Below are 21,302 nucleotides of genomic sequence, written 5' to 3'. Positions count from 1 at the left end.
TCAATTTTCATGATGAATTATGCTTTACATACAGTGAAAGTAGGGCAAAGGTGATCAGTATTGACAAGACAACAACCATTGCAAACTATTGAAAAGAATTGGAAAGCAAATTTTTGTGATATTCATATCAAACCAATTTCATATGGTTAAAGCTCAGATACTGAATTTGTTTAATAGACAACATTGAACAGAAGCCTTCTATTCTCAGTTCAACAAAGATGAAGAATCAAAATCCTATATGGCACGGTGAATGTAAGAGTTTTGTAAATACAGAGGCCAATGCCTTTTATATACAGAATATAAAGTGTCTATATATTGAGCTTAATGAATGGTGGATACCAACAGATCATCCTCGATGGTTTCATCCTCTGCATTACAAGTCTTGATGCGAACAGTGACCAGCGTATATCATCTGATATGAAGTCTAGGAAATTCGTGCTATAAGATTGAAAACCAGTGCTTGATTGATTCTGCTTCAGGAGATTCAAGCAAAACATAAACATGCAATGAGCATAGGCAAATTGCTCCTTGAGCCTTTCACAAAGTGATTCAAGCATAAAATACAATGAGGAACATAAAACGCAACAGGATAAAGCAGTCAACTTTTGGATTACCATTTGACCATTTATCCATGTAACTTAGTAGCCACAACATGAATGTACACCCAGAAAGTATTTCTCACAGTATTCTGCAAGGCGAACTCTGCATCTGCCAAATTATAAAGATCCAAGTATGCAACCTAACTCAGTTGAGGCATCAAACAGGATACCAAATGACAATCCAATATGAAACATAAAACAAAAAACTTGGTAACTAGATGAGTTTCAGCTAATGATTGAACGCATTCTTTGCATTTTAAGTAAGAATTTTGTTTTCAGAAAAATATATAATCCCTTGCTTACCTTGAAGAAGAAGAGGATAAAAAAGACGTGTAGTACTAAAATTCACCTTACAGTTATACACAATAAGATACCTTTGTTTTTTTGGGAGAAATTTGATTTGCTTGAAGCGTATTCACATGGATAACTCTCTACCAAGTCCTCAAAACAACGAAAAGCTCCTTGCTCGCTCCTATGTGCCAACCTTTACTAGTTACATCTCAACTCGTACATTGTATCTGACCAACTCTTTTTTGGAGTTAACTGTGTTCTTCTTCAAGGATATGCCTTCAGAGATGCTATAGGTAATTGGCAACTGGTTTTGCAATATTCCTTTTGTCTAAATCTCTCTTGGCTAATTCTTGTGCGGAGAATCAACACAGCAAACATGTGTTCCCTACACCTTAGCAACAGAAAAATCATCTTCATTAGAGCTCCAGTCTTCCATTCCCTTGGCACTCATTTCCGAGCAGACAATCTGGGCCTCTTGCAACCTCCCCTCCTCTTGAAGGCCAGCTGTAAGCTCATTGCATGTGGAGACGTTTAGAAGAAAACCATTCTCAAACATTTCTCTATACCAAAAATACGCGCCACTGAAGTCCTTCAGTTTACAGTGTCCCTTAACAAGTAAGTTATACGTATCAGCTTTAGGAGCCAATCCTTTAGCCTTCATATCATTGACGAGGTCCTTTACCTCTGACATCTTTCCTTGTTTGAAGTGCGCTAGAATTAAGCTATTATATGTCATCTTGTCGACATTAATTTTCTGGTTTACCATCTCACAGTGCAAAGAAAGTGCGTTTTGAGTATCTCCATGCTCTGCATAACCGTGAATGAGAGCATTATATATAACCCGATCAGGAACCAAACCCATCTGTAGCATTTCATTAAACAGTTTCTCCACTAATGCCATATCGTCCCTGCTACATCCACTAATTAGAGGATGATATGTATATAAAGTAGGTTTGATGCCCAGATTCTTCATAGTTTCATATAATTCCAAACATTTCTGGGTGTTTCGTAAATCAGAATAACCTGAAATTAGGGAGTTGTATGTGATCACATCTGGACTATAACCGCTACTTGTAATTTCAGAGACATAGTCTTCAGCTTCCATTACCCTTCCTTTCATGCAGAGTCCATGAATAAGTGCATTGTAGGTTACACGTGTTGGACTGATCCCAGACTTTACCATCTCATCCAAAAATCTGAAAGCATCTTTCAGTTTACCTACTGTACAGCTACCATCAATAAGCATATTATATATTTGTGCATTTGGCAACACCTCTCTGCCAACCATGTCCCTGAGTGCTATTTCAGCTTCAAGAAGCCTCCCATCCTTGCATAAACAATTTATAAGAGAACCATAGCTCACAACATTTGGCCTAATCCCCTTATCTTCCATCTCATAAAGAATCTGGAAACACCTATCGAATAGGCACATCTGCCCATAGCCATTAATAAGGGTGTTATACGTCTCCAAATTCAGGGAAACTCCCTTCTCTGCCATCTTATTTACCCATTCCTCAGCCTTGTCCATATCCCTTGTCTCACAGAACTTGTCAATCAAAGAATTGAAAGTGATGCAATTTGGCCTCAACCCACGAATTTCCATTTGTTCAATGGCCAAAATGGCTTTGTCCACGTCACCCCTTCGGCAATATCCACTCACAATAGTATTACATATTACTTCATCTGGAACAAAACCAGTTTCCATAAGTTTCTTCACAACCTCTTCTGCCTTCTCAACCTTTCCTTTCTTGCACAAGCCATTCAACAAAATCCCACAAGTGTAACTATTAATCCTCACACCTTTCCTGGTTGCTTCTTCAAACAAAGCCAATGATCCCTCACCATCACCAGACCTCATATGCCCGTCAAAAAGTATACTATAAGTAAAACCATCAGGCACAAAGCCATGAGCTTCCATCTCTTCCAAAACCCTTTTCGCCTCCTCCATTTTCCTCGCCCGACAAAGTCCACTAAGCATTGTGTTGTAGGTGACAATATTCGCTTCCACATTCTCATCCTTCATCCTCTCTCTCAATCCAAACGCCTTCTCCAACTCACCCACCTTACAATACCCATCAAGCAGCGTGTTGTACGTAACCAAATTCGGGACCACCTTTCCCTCAATCATTTCATCAAACACCTTCTCTGCATCCCTCATCCCCTTCTCTTTACATAACCCACTGAGCAAAACATTATAAACAAACACACCCGGACTCATCCTCTTCATCTTCATACAATTCACCAGCTGAACAGCCCTTTCCAGCTTCCCCAACTTCACGGCAGCTTGCACTGCCTTCCCGAACGCGAACCTATCGGGTCGGATCCCCTGCTCGGACTCGAAGATCTCGGAAAAGAACTCGAGGGTCTTATCAAACTGTTTCGAACCCACCAATGATTCAAGCACCGCATTGATAGAAGCCAAACAAGGACGTGCACCGCTTTTCCTCATCAAAGCGTACAACTTTACGGCCTCGTTCGGCATCTTCGACTCGGAACATGCCGCTAAAAGTATGTCGGAGAATGCAGGTTTCATGGAGGGAGCAGAGACGGAGAAGAGGGTGTAAAGCTCAGAGGGCGAAGAGAAGGGTGAGTCGGAGACAATGAGAGACTTGATGAGCCTCCGTGCGGTGTCCGTACGGCCCTGTTGGAGGAGGACTCGGAGCTTTCGGACTTGCTCATGGCGCTGTTGGTCTTGAAGGTTGGTGAGGTTTGCATTGGGATTCTCTGTGGAGTCTTCGATGGAGTCTGTGCAGAGGGAGAAGGAGAGAGGGACTGATAGGGGATTTTGAGGTTTGTTGGGGGCAGTGAATAGGGACTTGGGAAGAAGGTGTACGCGCTTCGCCATATCAGAGTCTAGACATTGCTGCTCATTCTGTTGATTATAAACCCTTCTTAACCCCTCTTTGACTTTTGTCCTTTAGAAATTTAAAACCAAAAAGAAAATTTGCAAAGCATAATGGGGTTTGAGTTCAGGACTTTAGGGTCTTTCTTGACTAAAGCCCATGTTAAAAGTAGGTCAGGGTCTATGTTGGGCTTATTTATTAGCCCACTAACTTTTTGACCAGGTTTTGAATCAATTATACCAATAGTTCACTTATTTTTCTTAAAATTTTAATGTGATCTACAAACTAAATTTTGTTGCAATTTAGTTCACGAACCGTCTAATATATTCCAGTTTGGTCCAACTCAGACAAATTTGTCCCTCAAAGTTAGTTGGACATGAGTTGACTTTGAGGGATAAAATTGTCCATTCATGATTTGAGATTTTATCTTTTTATCTTAGGCTTAATTATCAATTTACCACCCAAAATTGTAACTCATTCCCACTTTGCTACCTTAAAGTTTTTTTTGTCTCAGATTACCACCTGTAACTTACATCTATGTCCTATTTTATTTTGTTCCGTCAACAATTCCGTTAAAAATGATGACCTGGCCGTTAATGCTGACGTGACGTGCTGGATGTGCTCCATATGTCACATCTTTTCTTGTATTTTCTGATTTTTTTTATTTTTCTATTTTTATAAACTTTGAAAATTAATTAAAAATAGCTCCGAACTTAAAAAAATATACGGAAAATTTCTATTGACTTGTCTTGACTATTACTAATTTACTATGGAGTCAAAATGCCAATTTTCTCTCTAAAAATTTTCAGAAAATTGGAAAGTCCAAATTTATTTCTAGAAAATTAAAATGCTTTAGACTCTTTGGAAATTCATAGGATAATCTCCTGAACTCCAAAAAATATGAGGTCTGCACCATTAGTCTTCTAAAAACTAACAATACCTTTCTCATGAACACTTGCTACCCAAAAGACCTCTCGGTCTTAGAGGAAAATAAATTTTCCTATAAAATAAATTTTCCTATAAAATAAATTCTAGAAAAATTCTAGAATTTCTGTAAAGTCTCAAAATAATTCTCTAAAACAGGTTTTTGGTAATTTCCAAAATACTTTTGAGAATTTGTCCAAGAGTTTGTGAAAATTCTAGAATTTATTTAATAGAGGGAAATTTATTTTAATTTTTTAGAAATAAATTTGGACTTTCTAATCTTTTTGAAAATTTTTAGAGGGCAAATTGGTAATTTAACCTGATAGTAAATTAGTGCTAGTCAAGACGAGTCTGTAAGAATTTTCTGTGTATTTTTCTGAGTTCAAAGCTATTTTTAATTAATTTTTAAAGTATATAAAAATAAAAAAAATCCAAAAATAAAAGCAAAGATGTGACACATGGCGCACATTTAGCGCGCCACGTCAGCATTAACAGTTAGGTTATCATTTTTAATGGAATTGTTGACGGAACAAGGTAAAATGGGACACAGATGTAAGTTACAGGTGGTAATCTGGGACAAAAAAACTTTCAGGTGGCAAAGTGGGAATGAGTTACAATTTTGGGTGGTAAATCGATAATTAAGCCTTTATCTTATTATCTTATTATCTTCTTATCGAATTTAATAAAAATAGATTGTTTGGATCAAACTCGAGCACGTTAGGTAGTTCGTGGACCAAGTTGCAACAAAATTTAGTTTGTGGACCCCACTGAAATGTTGAAAAAGTAAGTAGACTATTAGTACAATTAAGCCTTTTAACTTTTAAGCATTAATAAGAATGTGAGAATTGTAACTCTAGTGATTAAGAGCATTTATTTTTATACCTGTTATTCTGAGTATGAATTAGGAGTGTTAACCAAACCGATAGGTTTGGAATGGTGGTTTTGTCATTTGTAACCAAACCTGTTAAGGTTGTAACCAATAGGTTTGGTTACTCGAACTTATCGGTTTGGAGTTTTCGAACTAGAAATGCCCAACCCTAGTTTGAATAAGTAAGCACAGTGCTGAAATTGGAATGGTACCCACTACCTACGAAAATAGTTGGTTTGGTTGGTGGTGTGCTGCAGCTGACAACTGTTGCTGGACCACGAAATTTGTAGGGTCAAATCCAATACGTATCAAGCCTTTCATGCTTTGCATAAATGAGAAAAAGACTTGTTTCTGTCTTTAGTTGAGACCTTCATCAATGCAAAACGGAATTGTTCCAAATAATTATTTTTCTTGGTTTGGATTCTGCAGGCATGGAAGGCCAGTACATTTCCAACCCAATCTCTCATCCATTTGTGGGGCTATAGAAAGGTCTTGGCTCTGTCAGTACTGATCTGTTGTATTTTCTCTTATGATTGCTGTGGGGCTATCTGGAAGAATGGTTTTGAATTATTTGTAGTTATTAATCTGCAGTTGCCAATTGCCATGCAACAAATCTGCATTACTATCCTGCACTGAATAGGGAGTCTCTTTTGAAATTTGAATATTTGTTACACAATTGAGAGGGGGGAGAGAGAGAGTTTATTCCTTTTTATTTGTTACATAGACAGTTTGATAAGCCTTTTAAGCAATTCCAACCAGATATGGCAAACAAAATTAACAATAAAAAAAGATCTTAAAAAACTCACAATATATTACAAGGGATCCATCAAGGATGTTTTCTGTGATTGGGTTCAACACTCTGAAGTTACCTTGACTTCTTGCTTTTTCCTGTGTGCTGCATTTCCATAGCAACAATCTGTAATGTAATTTTCCATACTTTACTTGAATATTCACAAGAGAATTAATTCTTTCCAGGCGTCTCGAAATCTTATGCTCTACCTAAAAAAATGACCATCCTTTTTCTTTCTTTTATTGTTGGTCTCTCTTTTTACATGCAGTAATTGCTGGTATTTTGCTGAAGAAGAGAAAGATTCTGGCATATGGAATTGACCGTTAACAGAACTTTATAATGATTGCCGCAGTCCCACTAAGAGTTGGGAACAAATGTCCCAACATACCCAAACCCAATGATAAAGAAGGCAATTGCTTGGATGTAAAGGAACATGTAGAAGTGGTTTTTCCCAAAGGCAGCATCATAGCAGCCACAGAAGAAGAGGTAACATCCAACAGCAAGCTCTAAAAAATGAACTCTGCTAACATGGAAAAATAAAATGACAAACTGAGGTCAGGTATTATCGAACACGAAAAGTCCTGTGTTTTGGAATGGAATACACGACTAAGTTGCATAGGGGAGCCCATGGGAGAATGCATACCTTTCTCCGATCCTGAATCGAGGTTTCCTGGGCAATTTTGTGGCTACTTTAAGAGTCTTGAGAGCATCTCCAAGTTTCTCGGTGACAATCCATTCGTTCACTCGGCCAGCCTCTAGAAGACCTATGATTGTAGCCTTTGTTCGGTGTAGTGACATGACGTTCTCAAATAGGATCCAGAAGATCAATAAGTGGAGTGACCTGCAAAATTATAGAACATCATGAAAGAAGAAACCATCAGAATATCCATTGAAGCCTAGGAAATTTGTGGGAACATGCCGAGGAAGAACGAAATCAAACAAGACTATGAAGTTAGTACACCAAGATTAATCAGAACTGATGCACCCAGAATTGAAAATGCTCCCTAGTAAGTATTTAACTAACACAAATCAAATGGAAAAAAGCTAAGCTTGAAAGGAAATTAGACCTTGGAGTACTAGCTGCATTAAGAAGGGTAATCATGGAGGGAATATAAATTCCTCCCCACTTTGGCACCACAACTTCAGGAACCAAAACAGTTGCCGGCAAGACAATGCAATAGAAGACAAATGTGTTGATATGTGCTATGATCTTCCTAACGAAGAAGAAGCTGTAAATCACATGCACCTTCTGCCATAATGATACTTTCTGCGGTAAACATATGAAGACAAGGGTTAGCTATTTACTCATTTCCAGTTTACCTCCTCCCATTGGTTAAATTCAGTACAAGGATGAAACAAGCTAACCTTGTTTCTTATAATTTCCATGGCCATTTTCCTGAAAAGATTAGCTGGACCACAAGACCACCTGTGCTGTTGGTAGCGGTAGGCCTTGAAAGTACTTGGCAATTCATTCTTCACCTGCATGTAGAGAAAATGAAATAAGGATATATTATGCATGGAAAGGTTCCACACTAAACATTAGTAATTTAAACCGCTAGCCAAATAGACTAGGGAAGCATCCCCCTTTTTCCTTTTGATGTTTCACTCAAAGGGTGTCACATATCCAAAGTATCTACAACACATTAATTTGGAGTTGGAATCTACCAATTTAGGAATAAAGTGCAGGCGCATAATCAAAAGTTCGTGATGAAATATAACATGAAAATGTATTAAAAACAATCAGTTCATACCTTCACAGATTGAATAAGACAATATGGCAACTTAGATAATTAACCAAACGTGTGGTTTTGGTACATGGTGGCATATAGAACCATAATACAACTAGATCATGCACACTAGACCACATGCAATGCGAAAGGTCTTTGAGTCACAAGAACCAACTTATTTCCGCTTTCCTAAAGAATGCATTCTACTAGAGCAAATTAAGATAATTGGACACAAACGCATTGATGCAGAAAAATATAAAAGCATAGGTCAATAATGGTACCTTTATGTTACCAAGAAATACAAATTTCCAGCCTTTGAGACTAGCTCGAACGGCCAGATCCATGTCTTCCACCGTAGTCCGGTCCTTCCATCCTCCAGCCTCATTAATGGCAGCAATTCTCCATACACCAGCAGTCCCTATATCATTATATCAACAAAAGTTAATTAGCATATAATATCTCAACCCATTTTAGCCTATAATAATACCAATATACCATTTTCTTTCATTTTATAACATAATGACTGCTAAGATTACATAAAATTCAAAACAGAAACACTTGATATTGGTATAGACTTTTGTACAATATAAAATCTTTTATGATACACAGAAGTGCTGATACTTACCATTGAATCCAAAGAAGGCATGGGTGGAGGAGCCCACTTCTTGCTCCACAGTGAAATGATAATCCAACGACATTTCTTGCATTCTCGTCATCAAGCACTCGTCTGAGTTCACTGCAAAACAGCCCAGAAAAGCAAACCCAAGTCACTAAATTAACTGCTGTAATCTGCATGACTTTTATTAGTATAATAATGATATGACAGAGAGTTAATTAAACTGTGGTCTGTGGGAGTATAGATAGACTATATAGACAGTGACTAGGGAGTAGGGACGAGAGAATGAGGTCCAGTGGTCCACCATTAAGATGGCACATGCTGCTGCCGGGTACAGAAAGAAGAAGAATCCCAAGAGAGACAGATATACCCATACAGTGTTTTGCAATTTGCATGTCCAAACAAGCCCTGAACTGCTAATGTGGCAATGTGCAGTGTCAACATTTATGCAAAAGAAACCTGGGTTCATGTGCTCAAAATCTAGCACTTCTTAAGTGGGAAACTCTAGGCACATCACATATGACTGGCAAAAAATGGAGCTACACACTTATATTTTCTACCAACTATTACTACGAAGGATGTTAAAGGAATCACATTTTTAGACCCGGACCACATGATTTGGAAATTTTTTTCTCTGTAATCGTAACACTACGCGGCATGTTGACTTAATGCTATTAATTCATTTAAATAATAACATGTGTACATTTATTCAAATTGTATCGTCTCATAATTTGAGGGGATTAAAAACACAATATTAGAATGCCACATGATGTTATGGTCACATAAATTTTTTTTCCATGATATAGTAGTTCATGTATACTTTTTTCATCAATTAATTATTATTATTAACTGTTAATTAACACATAAACCACCACATCAAACAATTAGCTAATATGGTCAAAAAATGTGGTCCTTCCAGCATTTATTCATTGAACATCCCAAAAATTCTGTTGTATTAAGTTTCACATCGTATATTCATTTCCATTTGTGTTTTCAACTGCATATAATATATATATATTTCAATATGTACTCTGAATTTCGTCTCCATAGCTTCTTCCTTATAGTAGATAGTGTGGTCCATCCAATTCCTTGGCCACAAAAGGTTATACTTTTAATTATCACTAACAAACCTCTGCCATAATTACTTACTATAATTGATCCCTGTTACAAATTGATTGCTGCCATACCTAATTATCTAAATGCACCAAAATGTGTCAACTAAATTGATGATAAGCATTAAAGCTTAGAGATTATGTAGATAACCATCCAATTTGTAGACAAAATTTGTGCCGTACTGTCACATTACCACGTGTTATAAGGTACAGTATTAACAAATATACACATGTTATAATACGGTCACACCGAAAAATTACTCTAATTTGAGACCACTGATGACTGAATCCACCAACAAGCAAAAATCAATGGAAGCAAAAACATATCAGACAAGTTCAAGAAAACCAGACACAGGGGATGAAAACAGCATCTGGATTCTGGACGAAACAACAAGCACCAACACCATTGATTTTTAACATTAATTTCTCATGTGGGTTGGTTTGGGCTGGTGGGTCCCAACCAGAGAAAGCAGATAGAAAGGCCACACACGTGGCAAAACCAGGGGCAGCCACAGCAAAATGTTGAAGCCATTATTTTGTATTCCTAGCAATCTTCTCAAACCAGAAGAGACCCACCGACAGTTTTTTAAAGGCGGTGCTGTTGTTAGTAGTTTGTTACTTGTTAGACCTTAGAAGTTAGAAGTTAGAACCTTAACTAAAATAATAAAAAATAGAAACAAAAATAGATTAATAAGTAAAGTAAATTCCATTAATTTATTAAATTAGATTAATAAATTAATTACCGAATTTCCAGCGAGTCTGAACGAGAGAGAGCTCGGGGTTGTGAACGAGGAAGGGGATGGTGCGCCGGAGAAAGTCCGGCTCAGGTTGGAAATCAGCGTCGAAAATGGCGACGTAATCGCAGTGCTTGACGTAGCTGCGCTTCATGCCCTCTTTGAGAGCTCCTGCTTTATACCCATTTCGGTTGTCTCTGATCTCGTACTTGATGTTAATGCCTTTGCTCGCCCATCTCTTGCACTCGAGCTCCACCATGTCCTGTTGAACCAAACCAATTTCAGCCCACGCATGCATTCAAACTGTTCGACCAAATGTGTGTGTGGCTTGTTTTGCCAAGTGGGTTTTATTTTTGTTGTTGTGTTTGGTGGGTATATATAATATACCTTGATGGTTTGGTCTGTTGAGTCGTCGAGGACTTGAATGATGATCCTATCGGAAGGCCATGAGAGCCCACATGCAGCTCCAATTGAAAGCTGGTAAACCTGCAATGAATTCAAACACAAAACTTTCAAGCTTGAAACTTCGAAACCCACATAAATGATTAACAAACCCAACAAATTTTAAGCACTAAAATGGAAAAAGGACCTCTCTTTCGTTGTACATTGGGATTTGGACCAGAACCATGGGATAAGCTTCGTTGCCCAACTCAACGTCGTCTTTGATGGGCTCCCATTTGTAACACTTCTCTGGCTTTCGTCCGAAGAGCTTTATCAGAACGATGACGACGAACATGTAAAGCCTCTCGACAAAGAGCATCACCGACATGACCAGGCACAGAGTGACTGCGATTCTCAGCAGAGGGACGATCAATGGGGCTTTGATCTGACTCCAAATCACTTCCATTTGCATGGTAATGTCGTCTCTCGCACCCATTAATGTGTCTGGAAGAATAGTCGTTGTCGAAAGCCGCTCCATTTCTGATTTCTTGTGGAAAAAAAAAAAAAAAAAAAACAGAGACAAAAACAGAGGAGGAAGCAAGTTAGGAAACAGAGTTCAAGATGGCCTTTTTTTTTTTGGTTTGTTTTAGATTCTGAGAGAAACCCAGGATTTAGAGGACCACCTTTTTCTGAAAAGAGAGCGTATATTTCTGTGTTCTCTCTGTGATTTTTTTTCTGGCAGAGGTGGAATAATGTTGTTAACTCCACCACATTTGATCAGAAACCCAACAGAGAAAACAAACACAAACCCAGTTTGGATTCAAAGTACCAACTCTCAATGTTCTATCTTCTTCCCTTTTGTCTAAAAATACGAACTTTCTGCTTCTGAAATCAAGGAGAACAGAAGCAGAACACCCCAAGATATGTCCAAATGAGGAAAACAGAAAACTAAAAATAAGAAAACAACAAAGATAAAATGAAATGCTATCTAGCAAGAGAATGAGGAGCTGAAATAGAAGCTCTCTCTCTCTCTCTCTCTCTGGGGTTTGGGGTGTTCTGGGTTGGCTTCTCTCTCTTCCTCTTTTATAATGCGTTTAGCTCCTCCAGACCCCCAACTGTCGTTGCCACTTGTATAAAATTAGAGCATGTTGATGTTGCCACTTGTATAAAATTAGAGCATGTATATTGCTAAGCTAAATGCAATGCTAAAGTCAAGATTTACCCCAAAATTTAAAAAAATCTCTACAGGGCCAAAAGCAAGGCAATTCTTGCCTTGGCAAGCCTTTAAAAAATATAATGAGTGTGTGAAACTTACCGCTGATAGCCCACTTGTTGGCTGATTTGTTATTATTTTTTAAAAAAACCCACCAGCGTGACACCAACCTGCTGCTTTTTGATTAATAATTGCCTCAGTCAATGGGGCGATGCCATGTGGCCTCCTAAATTTATACCCATTAATTTTAAGGAGTTTTTTTTTTTTTTTTTTTAAGTCCAATTTTTAAAATGTACTATTCATCCGGCCACACGCTACAGTAAAATACTGTAGCGGCCACCTTTTAGTAACCGGCACTACAATGACGCTGTTATTGTAGCGCGCTACAGGGTTTTTTTTTTTTTAAAATACCATTTTTTCCCATTATTTAATTTTTTTTATTTCAGTACCAATTGATACATAAACTACCCAAAAAAAAAATAAATAATAATTTATGTATTTTCATGTCATAAACATGTTAAATAATAACCAATACAAAATACAAAAAATCAAGATAAGGCTTCCATAATCTTTTACGTTTTAATAGTAAATATAATTGTTACTATCGAATAGTAACAATCATCTATTGCTACTGCCGAACAGTGGCAATCAAATATTATCATTGTTTGATAGTAACAATCACTTATTGCTACTGTCTGGCAGTAACAATCAGAAATTGTTATTACTTGGTAGTAACAATCATCTATTAATACTGTCTTACAGTAATAATCACATGTTGAAGATAACTAGTAAATCTTGTTATTGTCATACAATAACAATCACCAAAATTCAAACCATAGAAAATCACAAAATTCAGAGAGTAACAATCACCTGATTGCTACTGTCACACAGTAACAAATCAGGTGATTGCTAATTTGCTACTATCACACAGTAACAATCACCTAATTGTTACTGTCACATACTGTCACAGTGTCAATTATTATTTATTGCCACTATCGAACAATGACTATTCTCAATGTGCTAAAAAAAACCCAGAAACAACATACATATACAAATCTTATATATTTTTCTAACATAAACACATAAAAAACAAAAATATTTGTCTTCTTCTTTTTTTCTTTTTGCTGAAGCAGGCATGTACTTCCTTTTTTTTTTTTTTTTTGAAGCTATCATGTGTCTTTTTCTTTTTTTCTTTTTTGTTGAAGCTGTCGTGTATCTTCTGTTTTTTTTTTTTTTTTAACAATAGCCACTGTCAAAAAAATACTATTTAACAATTGTCACTATCAGGCAGGCAGTGGCAATCACATACAAATTAGTTCAAAAATGCAAGAAACACATCAAAACCAAATCCAAAAATCACTTATTGTTACTGTTCGGCAGTAACAATCATCTATTGCTACTGCCCGGCAGTGACAATCAAGTATTGTTATTGTTTGATAGTAACAATAAATTAGAAAATATAATTTAAACCTAGTACAATCCTCGTGAAAGCATAAACAACTAAAGAACAAACTAAAACATAAATTATGGGTTTATCTAAGTCAACAAGAGGAAAATATAATTTCTCCTTATCTAACCCAATTTATACCCCAAAAAACAATTTCAAAATCTCTAATTACTTGCTCCCATATGATGAATTCCAAGCAAATCAATTCGAAAACAAACCCCATATTGCCTACTACTCATCACAATTACCACCAATTTCAAAACAACAACATTCCAATAGTACTCTAAGCAACCCAAACATTAAATATGACCCTGCAAGAATAAACAACGAAAATAAGTTCATGAAAATTCTCACTGTACCCATCAATGTATTTGCCATGAATACTTTGGAAGATAGCTCTCTTAACTCAGATGCAACCAAAGATGCATGGGGCATGATTTATGTTAGCAATTAATTCCCAGCTCCAATTCTTCACTGCAATGAAATATATGAAAGGAGGCAGCCTGGATGGATGCGCACACACCAATATTTGACCCATTTCCCAGCATTCTCTACAGGCAGGCAGCAATCCGGACTTAGAAAAATACAAATGAAAACTAAGAAAACCAAGAAAAAACTAAATCCAAATGAAAACTAAGAGCAATCCGGATGAATAGTAGAACAAACCAAGAAAAAACTAAATCCAAATGAAAACTATTGTTGATTATCTAAACCCAAGAATCCAAATCAAGACAATTGCTAAACTTTGTCACCACACCTTCCCATATGAAAATGACGAATCCATTGAGCAGACCTCTGATCTTCACGGTGGTATCTCTGTTTCTGTTCTCGTCGGCGCTATCAAGCTCAGACTCGCCCTTCATCGTCGCCCACAAGAAGGCCTCCCTCAACAGGCTCAAGTCCGGCGCTGAGCACGTCTCTGTCTCCATTGATATCTACAACCAAGGATCTTCGTACGCTTCCTCATAATTCCACCATTTTCGATCTCAATTTTGTTATTTTTCTTTTCTTATTTATAGATTCGGCTTAGCCTTGACTATTTGTATTGCTTTCTGTTAGATCTGGAAGCGATCTCCTGGTTCGTCAAGAACGATCTAGCACCTATACTCATATCCAATGGTGGCTGGATCTCGAAGCTCGTCGATCCGATCCAACAGAGAAGCCGTCGGGCTGTGCTCCATGGTGAAGACGATAGAGTGAGGGTAACAGAGATAGACGGAGAAGAAGAAAAATGTTAGAATGTGGACCGGGTTAGGTGTTATTGGACCTCCTTCAAAATTAAAAAAAGCACATGGGTCTTAAAGGTATAAAGAGCCCAAATTTGGGTTTTATAATCATTTACTTTAATTTTCATGCCCATTTTAATACAAAAATTTTAATACTCATATTCATACACAAATCTTAATATGTGTATTAAAATAATAATATTTAAATATATTTAATATTATACTCATATTAAAGATCTCATTAAACTAATTACAATGATATAATTATTAAACTATATTAATTTTATAAATTTTAATTTATAAGAATATATATAAATACACTTAATAAATTAAATAGATTGTCTTTAGCTTTTAACCTTTTAGCAATGAACAAGTTTATGCATTTGGCTAAAGGCAATGTACATGCTCTTAGTAATGATGAAGATTGAGCAACAAAGGTTGAGGGTTAATATTATACTCATATTAAAGATCTCATTAAACTAATTACAATGATATAATTATTAAATTATATTAATTTATAAATTTTTATTTATAAGAATATATATGAATACACTTAATAAATTAAATAGATTGTCTTTAGCTTTTAACCTTTTAGCAATGAACAAGTTTATGCATTTGGCTAAAGGCAATGTACATGCTCTTAGTAACGATGAAGATTGAGAGATAAATGTGACCCAACAATGGTTGAGGGTTAATATTATACTTATATTAAAGATCTCATTAAACTAATTACAATGATATAATTATTAAACTATATTAATTTATAAATTTTAATTTATAAGAATATATATAAATACACTTAATAAATTAAATAGATTCTCTTTACTTTTAACCTTTTAGCAATGAACAAGTTTATGCATTTGGCTAAAGACAATGTACATGCTCTTAGTAAAGATGAAGATTGAAAGATAAATGTGACCCAACAAAGGTTGAGGGTTAAAAAAAGAAGAAATAAAATGGGATGTGCCGGCGCCAGTCGGCAGCTGACGTGATTTCAAGGCAATGTGGGCCTGCCACCTTTCACCAATTTTGTCACCTAACACTTACAATCATAATTCATTAGGCTTGGGGGGAAATTCCATTTTTGGTTTTTGTTACTGATATTTTACCAAATTTTAGTTTAAATGACTAAAAAACATTTTAATCAACCCTGATAAAACTTGATACTGTATTACGAATCACCTAAATTATTATAACATACATACATAAGTAACAAAAAAAAAAAAAAAAAAAAGAGAAAGAGGAGGAACTTTTATACATAGAGCCATATATTTAGGAAAAAAGGCAAAGAGAAAGCAAAAATGATGCAATAACGATAATGACCTTGGTGTTGGTGTTGTCTATGTCAGTGAATGGACAGGTCAGATGGTTCTCGTGTTGTAAGCATATGCTTTTTGGTGAAGATTGCAGTATGAGTATGAACTATGAACTGAGATAATCAGAGCATAATCAGAGGATTATTGTTTTTAAGTGTGTCACTCTGTTTCGTGCATGTGTCTGTTTCATCATCAGTCAAAAGGTCAAGGACAATTGCCTTGGTGTACAAGCACTTGAGATTTCATATTGTGCACGCAGCCACATTCCACAAGTACACTATTATATACAAAGATGTTTTAATGCGTATGTGGCATGTGAATCAGTATTTGAACCTCAAATATTTATAGAGATTATCCCAACACTACCTCCTGAGTATCACATTCTGAATTAATCTCGCATAAGAGAAAAACTTTTATTATATATGGCAGCCTACAAATTAATAAAAAGACGGTGTTGATATCTTAATGAGGGCAGATTAAATTAACAGATTGGTGGTTTTAGTCGAACTTGTGCCATTATGCAAATGCGAGCCTTTATGAGGTACTGTACTCTCTGGAATCTGGATATTAACAATACTGGTTAAAGCATTAATGGTCGATGATTACGACCTCTCAACCTCAAACTCTTATCTTTGCAAGGTAAATAGGACTAGTAATGGCACACCTACTAATGGTGAACAAAATTATTGGTGGTAAATCTAGTGACAGTATGCTAAGAGTCTACTACAAGTTTTAGCCATGTTATGTACAATAGATTAATCATTTGAAAATCAATAAGTTAATCAGTGACTGCTAAGCCCAATTATTGATAAATTAAATTAGTGATAGTGTTAGAAATTTGTCATTGTGGGGGCGTGATCACGTCCTATCTTAGTTTTTTGTAATTTAGGAAATGGCTGTTGACACAGAAAAAAGGAGAAAAACAAAAAACAAAAAAACAAGAAAAAGAAAAAAAAAGGGTTATTGGGGTTCATTCACCCCATTGGCCCCACCACTTCTCATATAATGAGTTAGATTATTATTGAATATATAATATATATTGATAATATAACATGATAAACATTTATGAGCTTTCATAGAATTACACCTCCATTTCACTGAAAGACAGCAATATAGTCTGCAAAACTTTGCAGTTTGTACATCTTTTTTTGGGCAAAAAAAAAAGACTAATTTGAAGAAGACTAATTTGTACATCTAGAAGCATAAAATTAGAAGAAGACTAATTTGATTTCATATGCTCAAAACACAATATAAAAGCTGAAAAGATAAATGCATGGTGGGCATTCATTCCTTTTGTATCGTGTCTCACGTGCACACAAAACATTTTCCAGCTAATGTATGCCACCGACAACTCTCTCTTGCTGCCACTCTTGTGTCAAATTATTATTATTTATATAAAGTGAAAGAGCCTTCAGCCCATAATGCTGGAGGAGAGTCAATACATTATTACATTAGCATATTATTTTTTGATTTAATTGGTGGATATAAATTCATTAATCTATCGAAGCCTACTTTATGGTATAAGAAAATCTTTGTATTTTATTATATTAAAATAAGGACTTTAAAATTAATTTGAATGAATTGCTTTAATTTTGTCGATCAACTTCTTTAGAGTTTAGAGTTTAACTATCAAATTTTAACAAAAATTAATAGAGAATATCGGGCCAAAATAGAGAATATAAAAAAGGTAAACTTGATGGACGAATCATTTCACAAAATATGAAAACAAAAAAAAAAACACATGTTAATGTTTTTTTTTTAAAAAAAAGATGTCGTTGTCGTTTGATCCTCACTATGACTATATCACACTAAACTTGAGTTTGAGTCGGCAGGTGCCTTGCTTCTTACATTTCACAACTAACAACCCTTAATTTCACTAATATTTACATACACTTCCCTGCTCTGCTTATCTCTTTACAAAAAGGTCTCAAGTAATAGTCACCTATCTTTCTTTATCACTACCTAAAACTCCCATGTTAATTATTCAAAGGATATGCAATCTATTAGACTATATATATATAGTCAATTATTAGTATTTTAATATACTAATGAACTTAAATTTCAATTTTAGAATGACCTCCTTTCACATATCAGCAAGAATCATTGAGACTTTTGCCCTTTAGGATGTTGAAAATTTGAAATAATAGAAAAACCACTGTCTAAGGTTTTCTTGTTTTTTTTGTTTGTTAATTTTATAACCTTTTCAACAAAGATAATCAAGAGTCTACTTTGAACCTTTTTATTACATAAATGAAAAGATATTTGTATTGGCATTAGTGCATTTTAACTTCTTTTTCTTTTCTTTTAAAAGACACAGATTCTTCATTTCTTTAGGTTTTTAAGAATGTGTGGTGTGTGTGTTTGTCCCTCTCCCTTTCATATAATTAGCCTCATTTTATTATTCTTTATTTAATTATATCTTTTTGTTTTTGGGTGTCAAAGTATTTAATTCCATTTGACATCGGTTGGTAGGCTTGGAAGTCCATAGGAGAAATTGAAATGATATGCCTCCCATCTATACCATATCTCCAAAAACTTACTATAAAATTCTCTTTGGTATATGTTGTTTCATGAAGCTCTCATTTCTTCAAATTACTTGCAATGTAGAATGTTTGTCCATCTTGAACTAGACACCATACCTTATTCAACTCATCTCACACCCATTTTGAATTTGCCTCCTAAGTCTGTCCCTGTTGATGCTAAAAAATGGTAGAGCAGTCAACGTCGAGTCGAACCACGTAGGCCCGTTGACCCACCACTGAGCGGATGACACGTCGAAGTGGGGCAGGAACGGGTAGCTGGGTCCGACTGGTGAGTAATGAGAGAGAATGATATCCAAAGCACCCTGCGCAAGTACACAAAAGTGAGCGGGAAGGGCACCGGTGTGGTGCCGGCCAAAGCTCCTCCGACGCTCAAGTCAGTGTTCAGAGAGATCTGAGAGCAGAGTGAGTGAATAGTATAATAATGATTGAATCCTCCCCTTTGTGACAAGAAGGTACCTCTTTTATAGTACCTTTGGAAGAGTGTCAACCAATCCGGTGATGACACGTGTCCCTTGTGATGACTTGCACTGTAGGAGCGCCACGTGTCACCGGTCTCGAGGATCCGAGTGAGTTGACACGGGTCGGGGCCTAGGAGGCTGGAGCTTAGGAGGCCGGAGCCTATGGGGCCGGAGCTTAGGAGGCCGGAGCCTATGGGGCCGGAGCCTAGAAGGTCAAGGCCTAGGGGGCCGGAGCCTAGCGGGGGCTTAGCTTTTGGGTCTAGGCCCAAACGACATGATGTTAAGCCTTGTGTGACTTGTCGTTATGCCCAGATGATTAATCATACGAACAGTCCCCTTCATTATATTATATCTAAAAATAAAGAAAAGAATAGATAAAGAAACCCTGTGTGTGGACATTTGTACCAAAAATTATAATTTCCCACCATTAAATCACACAATAAACTCAAAGCACTAAGAAAATTTGAGATCGCTGTGTCCCACTAAATGTGGCAATCTCAACGAGGTTCAATTCTTTATTTGTAGTCTTACAACAATCATGAGAATGTGATTAATTACTTGTTTAGCATGAAACTAAGATTTAGTGTTGAACATTGAAAGCAACCCAAATGTTAATTTATGTGTAAATTTTCTTTTCTTTTGTACATAAGAAATTAAAGTAGCTTTAAACTAGCCAGGGCACGTGGCTTAATTAAATTAATGCATAACTTTTTGGGTTGATTTTCAGATCTGGACTTTGGATTCTTTAATGTACTTTTTACACTTTTTATGGCTAATCATTATTCCAATTATCATTCTAAGCAAACCGAGACTCCAAATACGAATGCATGCTAATCATTTCGACCATAATATGATATAAAGGGATGTATATTCAATTCCATAATACAAACATGAGTTCTCATGCCAAGTATCTGATATGTTGTTGTCTATAGTCTATACGAGTCAAGAATTTGGATATAATTAAACTAGCATTCATCAGTATTTAGTGGTATTGTAATCAGACAATGTAGTTTGTCATAATGTTTAGCATAAGCAAGGTATTAAATTTCGTTTTTTAGGGTGTCGAAATCGAAACACATGTTCAATAATTTTTCGAGAAGATTTTACCGAAATTTATCGAAATTTTTGAAATTTTCATATTTTCTATTTTATCCAACTTCAGAAATTCACTAAAAATAGCTCGAGACTTCAAATAATTCACCGAAAAATTATACAGACTCGTATTGATGAGTGCTAATTTCCTATAACCTTAAAAAAGTCAAATTGCTTTCATAAAAATTATGAAAAATCCTACTCCTATAATTTAATTCTGAAAAAAATAATAATCGCCAAATTCTTGAATTTTCATTTTCTAAAATTCATTTCCACACAACTAAGTTTTAGAACCACAACCAAAGGTATAAGTTAGTTAAAATAAATTTAAAGAAATTTCTAATTCCTTTAAACAAACCTTAAAACAAATTTGAAAAGTTTAAGTAACAAAATTACGGTAAGCCAAAATTTGGATTGTTACACTTAGTGAAGACAAAGCTTTGTTAGGTGAGAGTCACGGAAAAAAAGAAAGGAAAGATAAAAAAAAAAAAACTGAAGAGAGAGGCATGAGGAAAAAAAGTAAGGAAAGAAAAAAAAAATGAGGGGGGTTTGGGGCCTTTGGGCAATTGAAAAGAAAAAAAAAGGTTTGATATTTCGTTTCGTTATTTTAAACATTAAACTTTAATACATTTCTAAATAAAAAAATAATTAAAAGTATCATAAAGGGTTTAAAACCTAATATCTTAAAGAATAAAGAATATATAGGGTTCAATGTATAGATTATAGAGTTAAAGAGTATTAGGGTATATAGAATATATAAAGTATTAGGGTTTAGATTTTAGTGTATAATTAAATTATACAGCATAAAGAATATACTAATTTTGTTTATTCATTATGCTAATTTTATTTAATAGTATTTGCTCTACCGCGCATTATATTCACCTTATATCACATAAAACCTACTATATAATTTGATTTCTTCAATATTTTTTATCAATTTAGTAGATAATATGTTAAATAAACATATGGTAAAATTTCATTCAAAATTTTCGTATTTTGATAGCAATTTTCGTTATTTCCGTCTAATTTCTGTCGAAATTTAAAAATCTTCGAAACTTCAATGAAAATTTCTTCAAAACCCGAAATTTTATTCCTTGAGCATAAGAACATTATTCATACATT

The 21,302-nt window shown here is 35.4% G+C and overlaps 2 protein-coding genes across 3 annotated transcripts; both read right to left on the bottom strand.

Annotated features, from left to right (window-relative positions):
* Positions 1–141: 141 nt before the first annotated feature.
* LOC147281960 (pentatricopeptide (PPR) repeat-containing protein) lies at positions 142–3,735 on the bottom strand. Of its 2 annotated transcripts, none has more exons than XM_086247612.1 (2): positions 903–3,735; positions 142–708 (listed from the first exon to the last, which is right to left on the bottom strand). In XM_086247612.1, the coding sequence occupies exon 1, from the start codon at positions 3,733–3,735 to the stop codon at positions 1,276–1,278; it is 2,460 nt and encodes an 819-aa protein (XP_086103738.1). In that variant the 3' UTR covers positions 142–708; positions 903–1,275. The 2 variants fall into 2 exon arrangements, with proteins under 2 accessions (XP_086103738.1, XP_086103739.1); XM_086247613.1 differs by having other exon boundaries at positions 974–3,735.
* A 2,466-nt stretch (positions 3,736–6,201) lies between these two features.
* ATCSLA09 (Nucleotide-diphospho-sugar transferases superfamily protein) lies at positions 6,202–11,938 on the bottom strand. The gene is made up of 10 exons (XM_086246637.1): positions 11,569–11,938; positions 11,094–11,432; positions 10,892–10,990; positions 10,514–10,766; positions 8,668–8,778; positions 8,324–8,460; positions 7,681–7,794; positions 7,383–7,582; positions 6,959–7,156; positions 6,202–6,835 (listed from the first exon to the last, which is right to left on the bottom strand). Exons 2-10 carry the CDS (start codon positions 11,421–11,423, stop codon positions 6,673–6,675), a joined length of 1,605 nt encoding a protein of 534 aa, XP_086102763.1. The 5' UTR covers positions 11,424–11,432; positions 11,569–11,938; the 3' UTR covers positions 6,202–6,672.
* Positions 11,939–21,302: the final 9,364 nt, after the last annotated feature.

Source organism: Dryas octopetala, chromosome 6 (assembly GCF_963921425.1).
Source record: "Dryas octopetala chromosome 6, drDryOcto1.1, whole genome shotgun sequence".
Taxonomy (NCBI): Eukaryota; Viridiplantae; Streptophyta; class Magnoliopsida; order Rosales; family Rosaceae; genus Dryas; species Dryas octopetala.
This window is presented reverse-complemented; position numbering and strand designations above follow the sequence as displayed.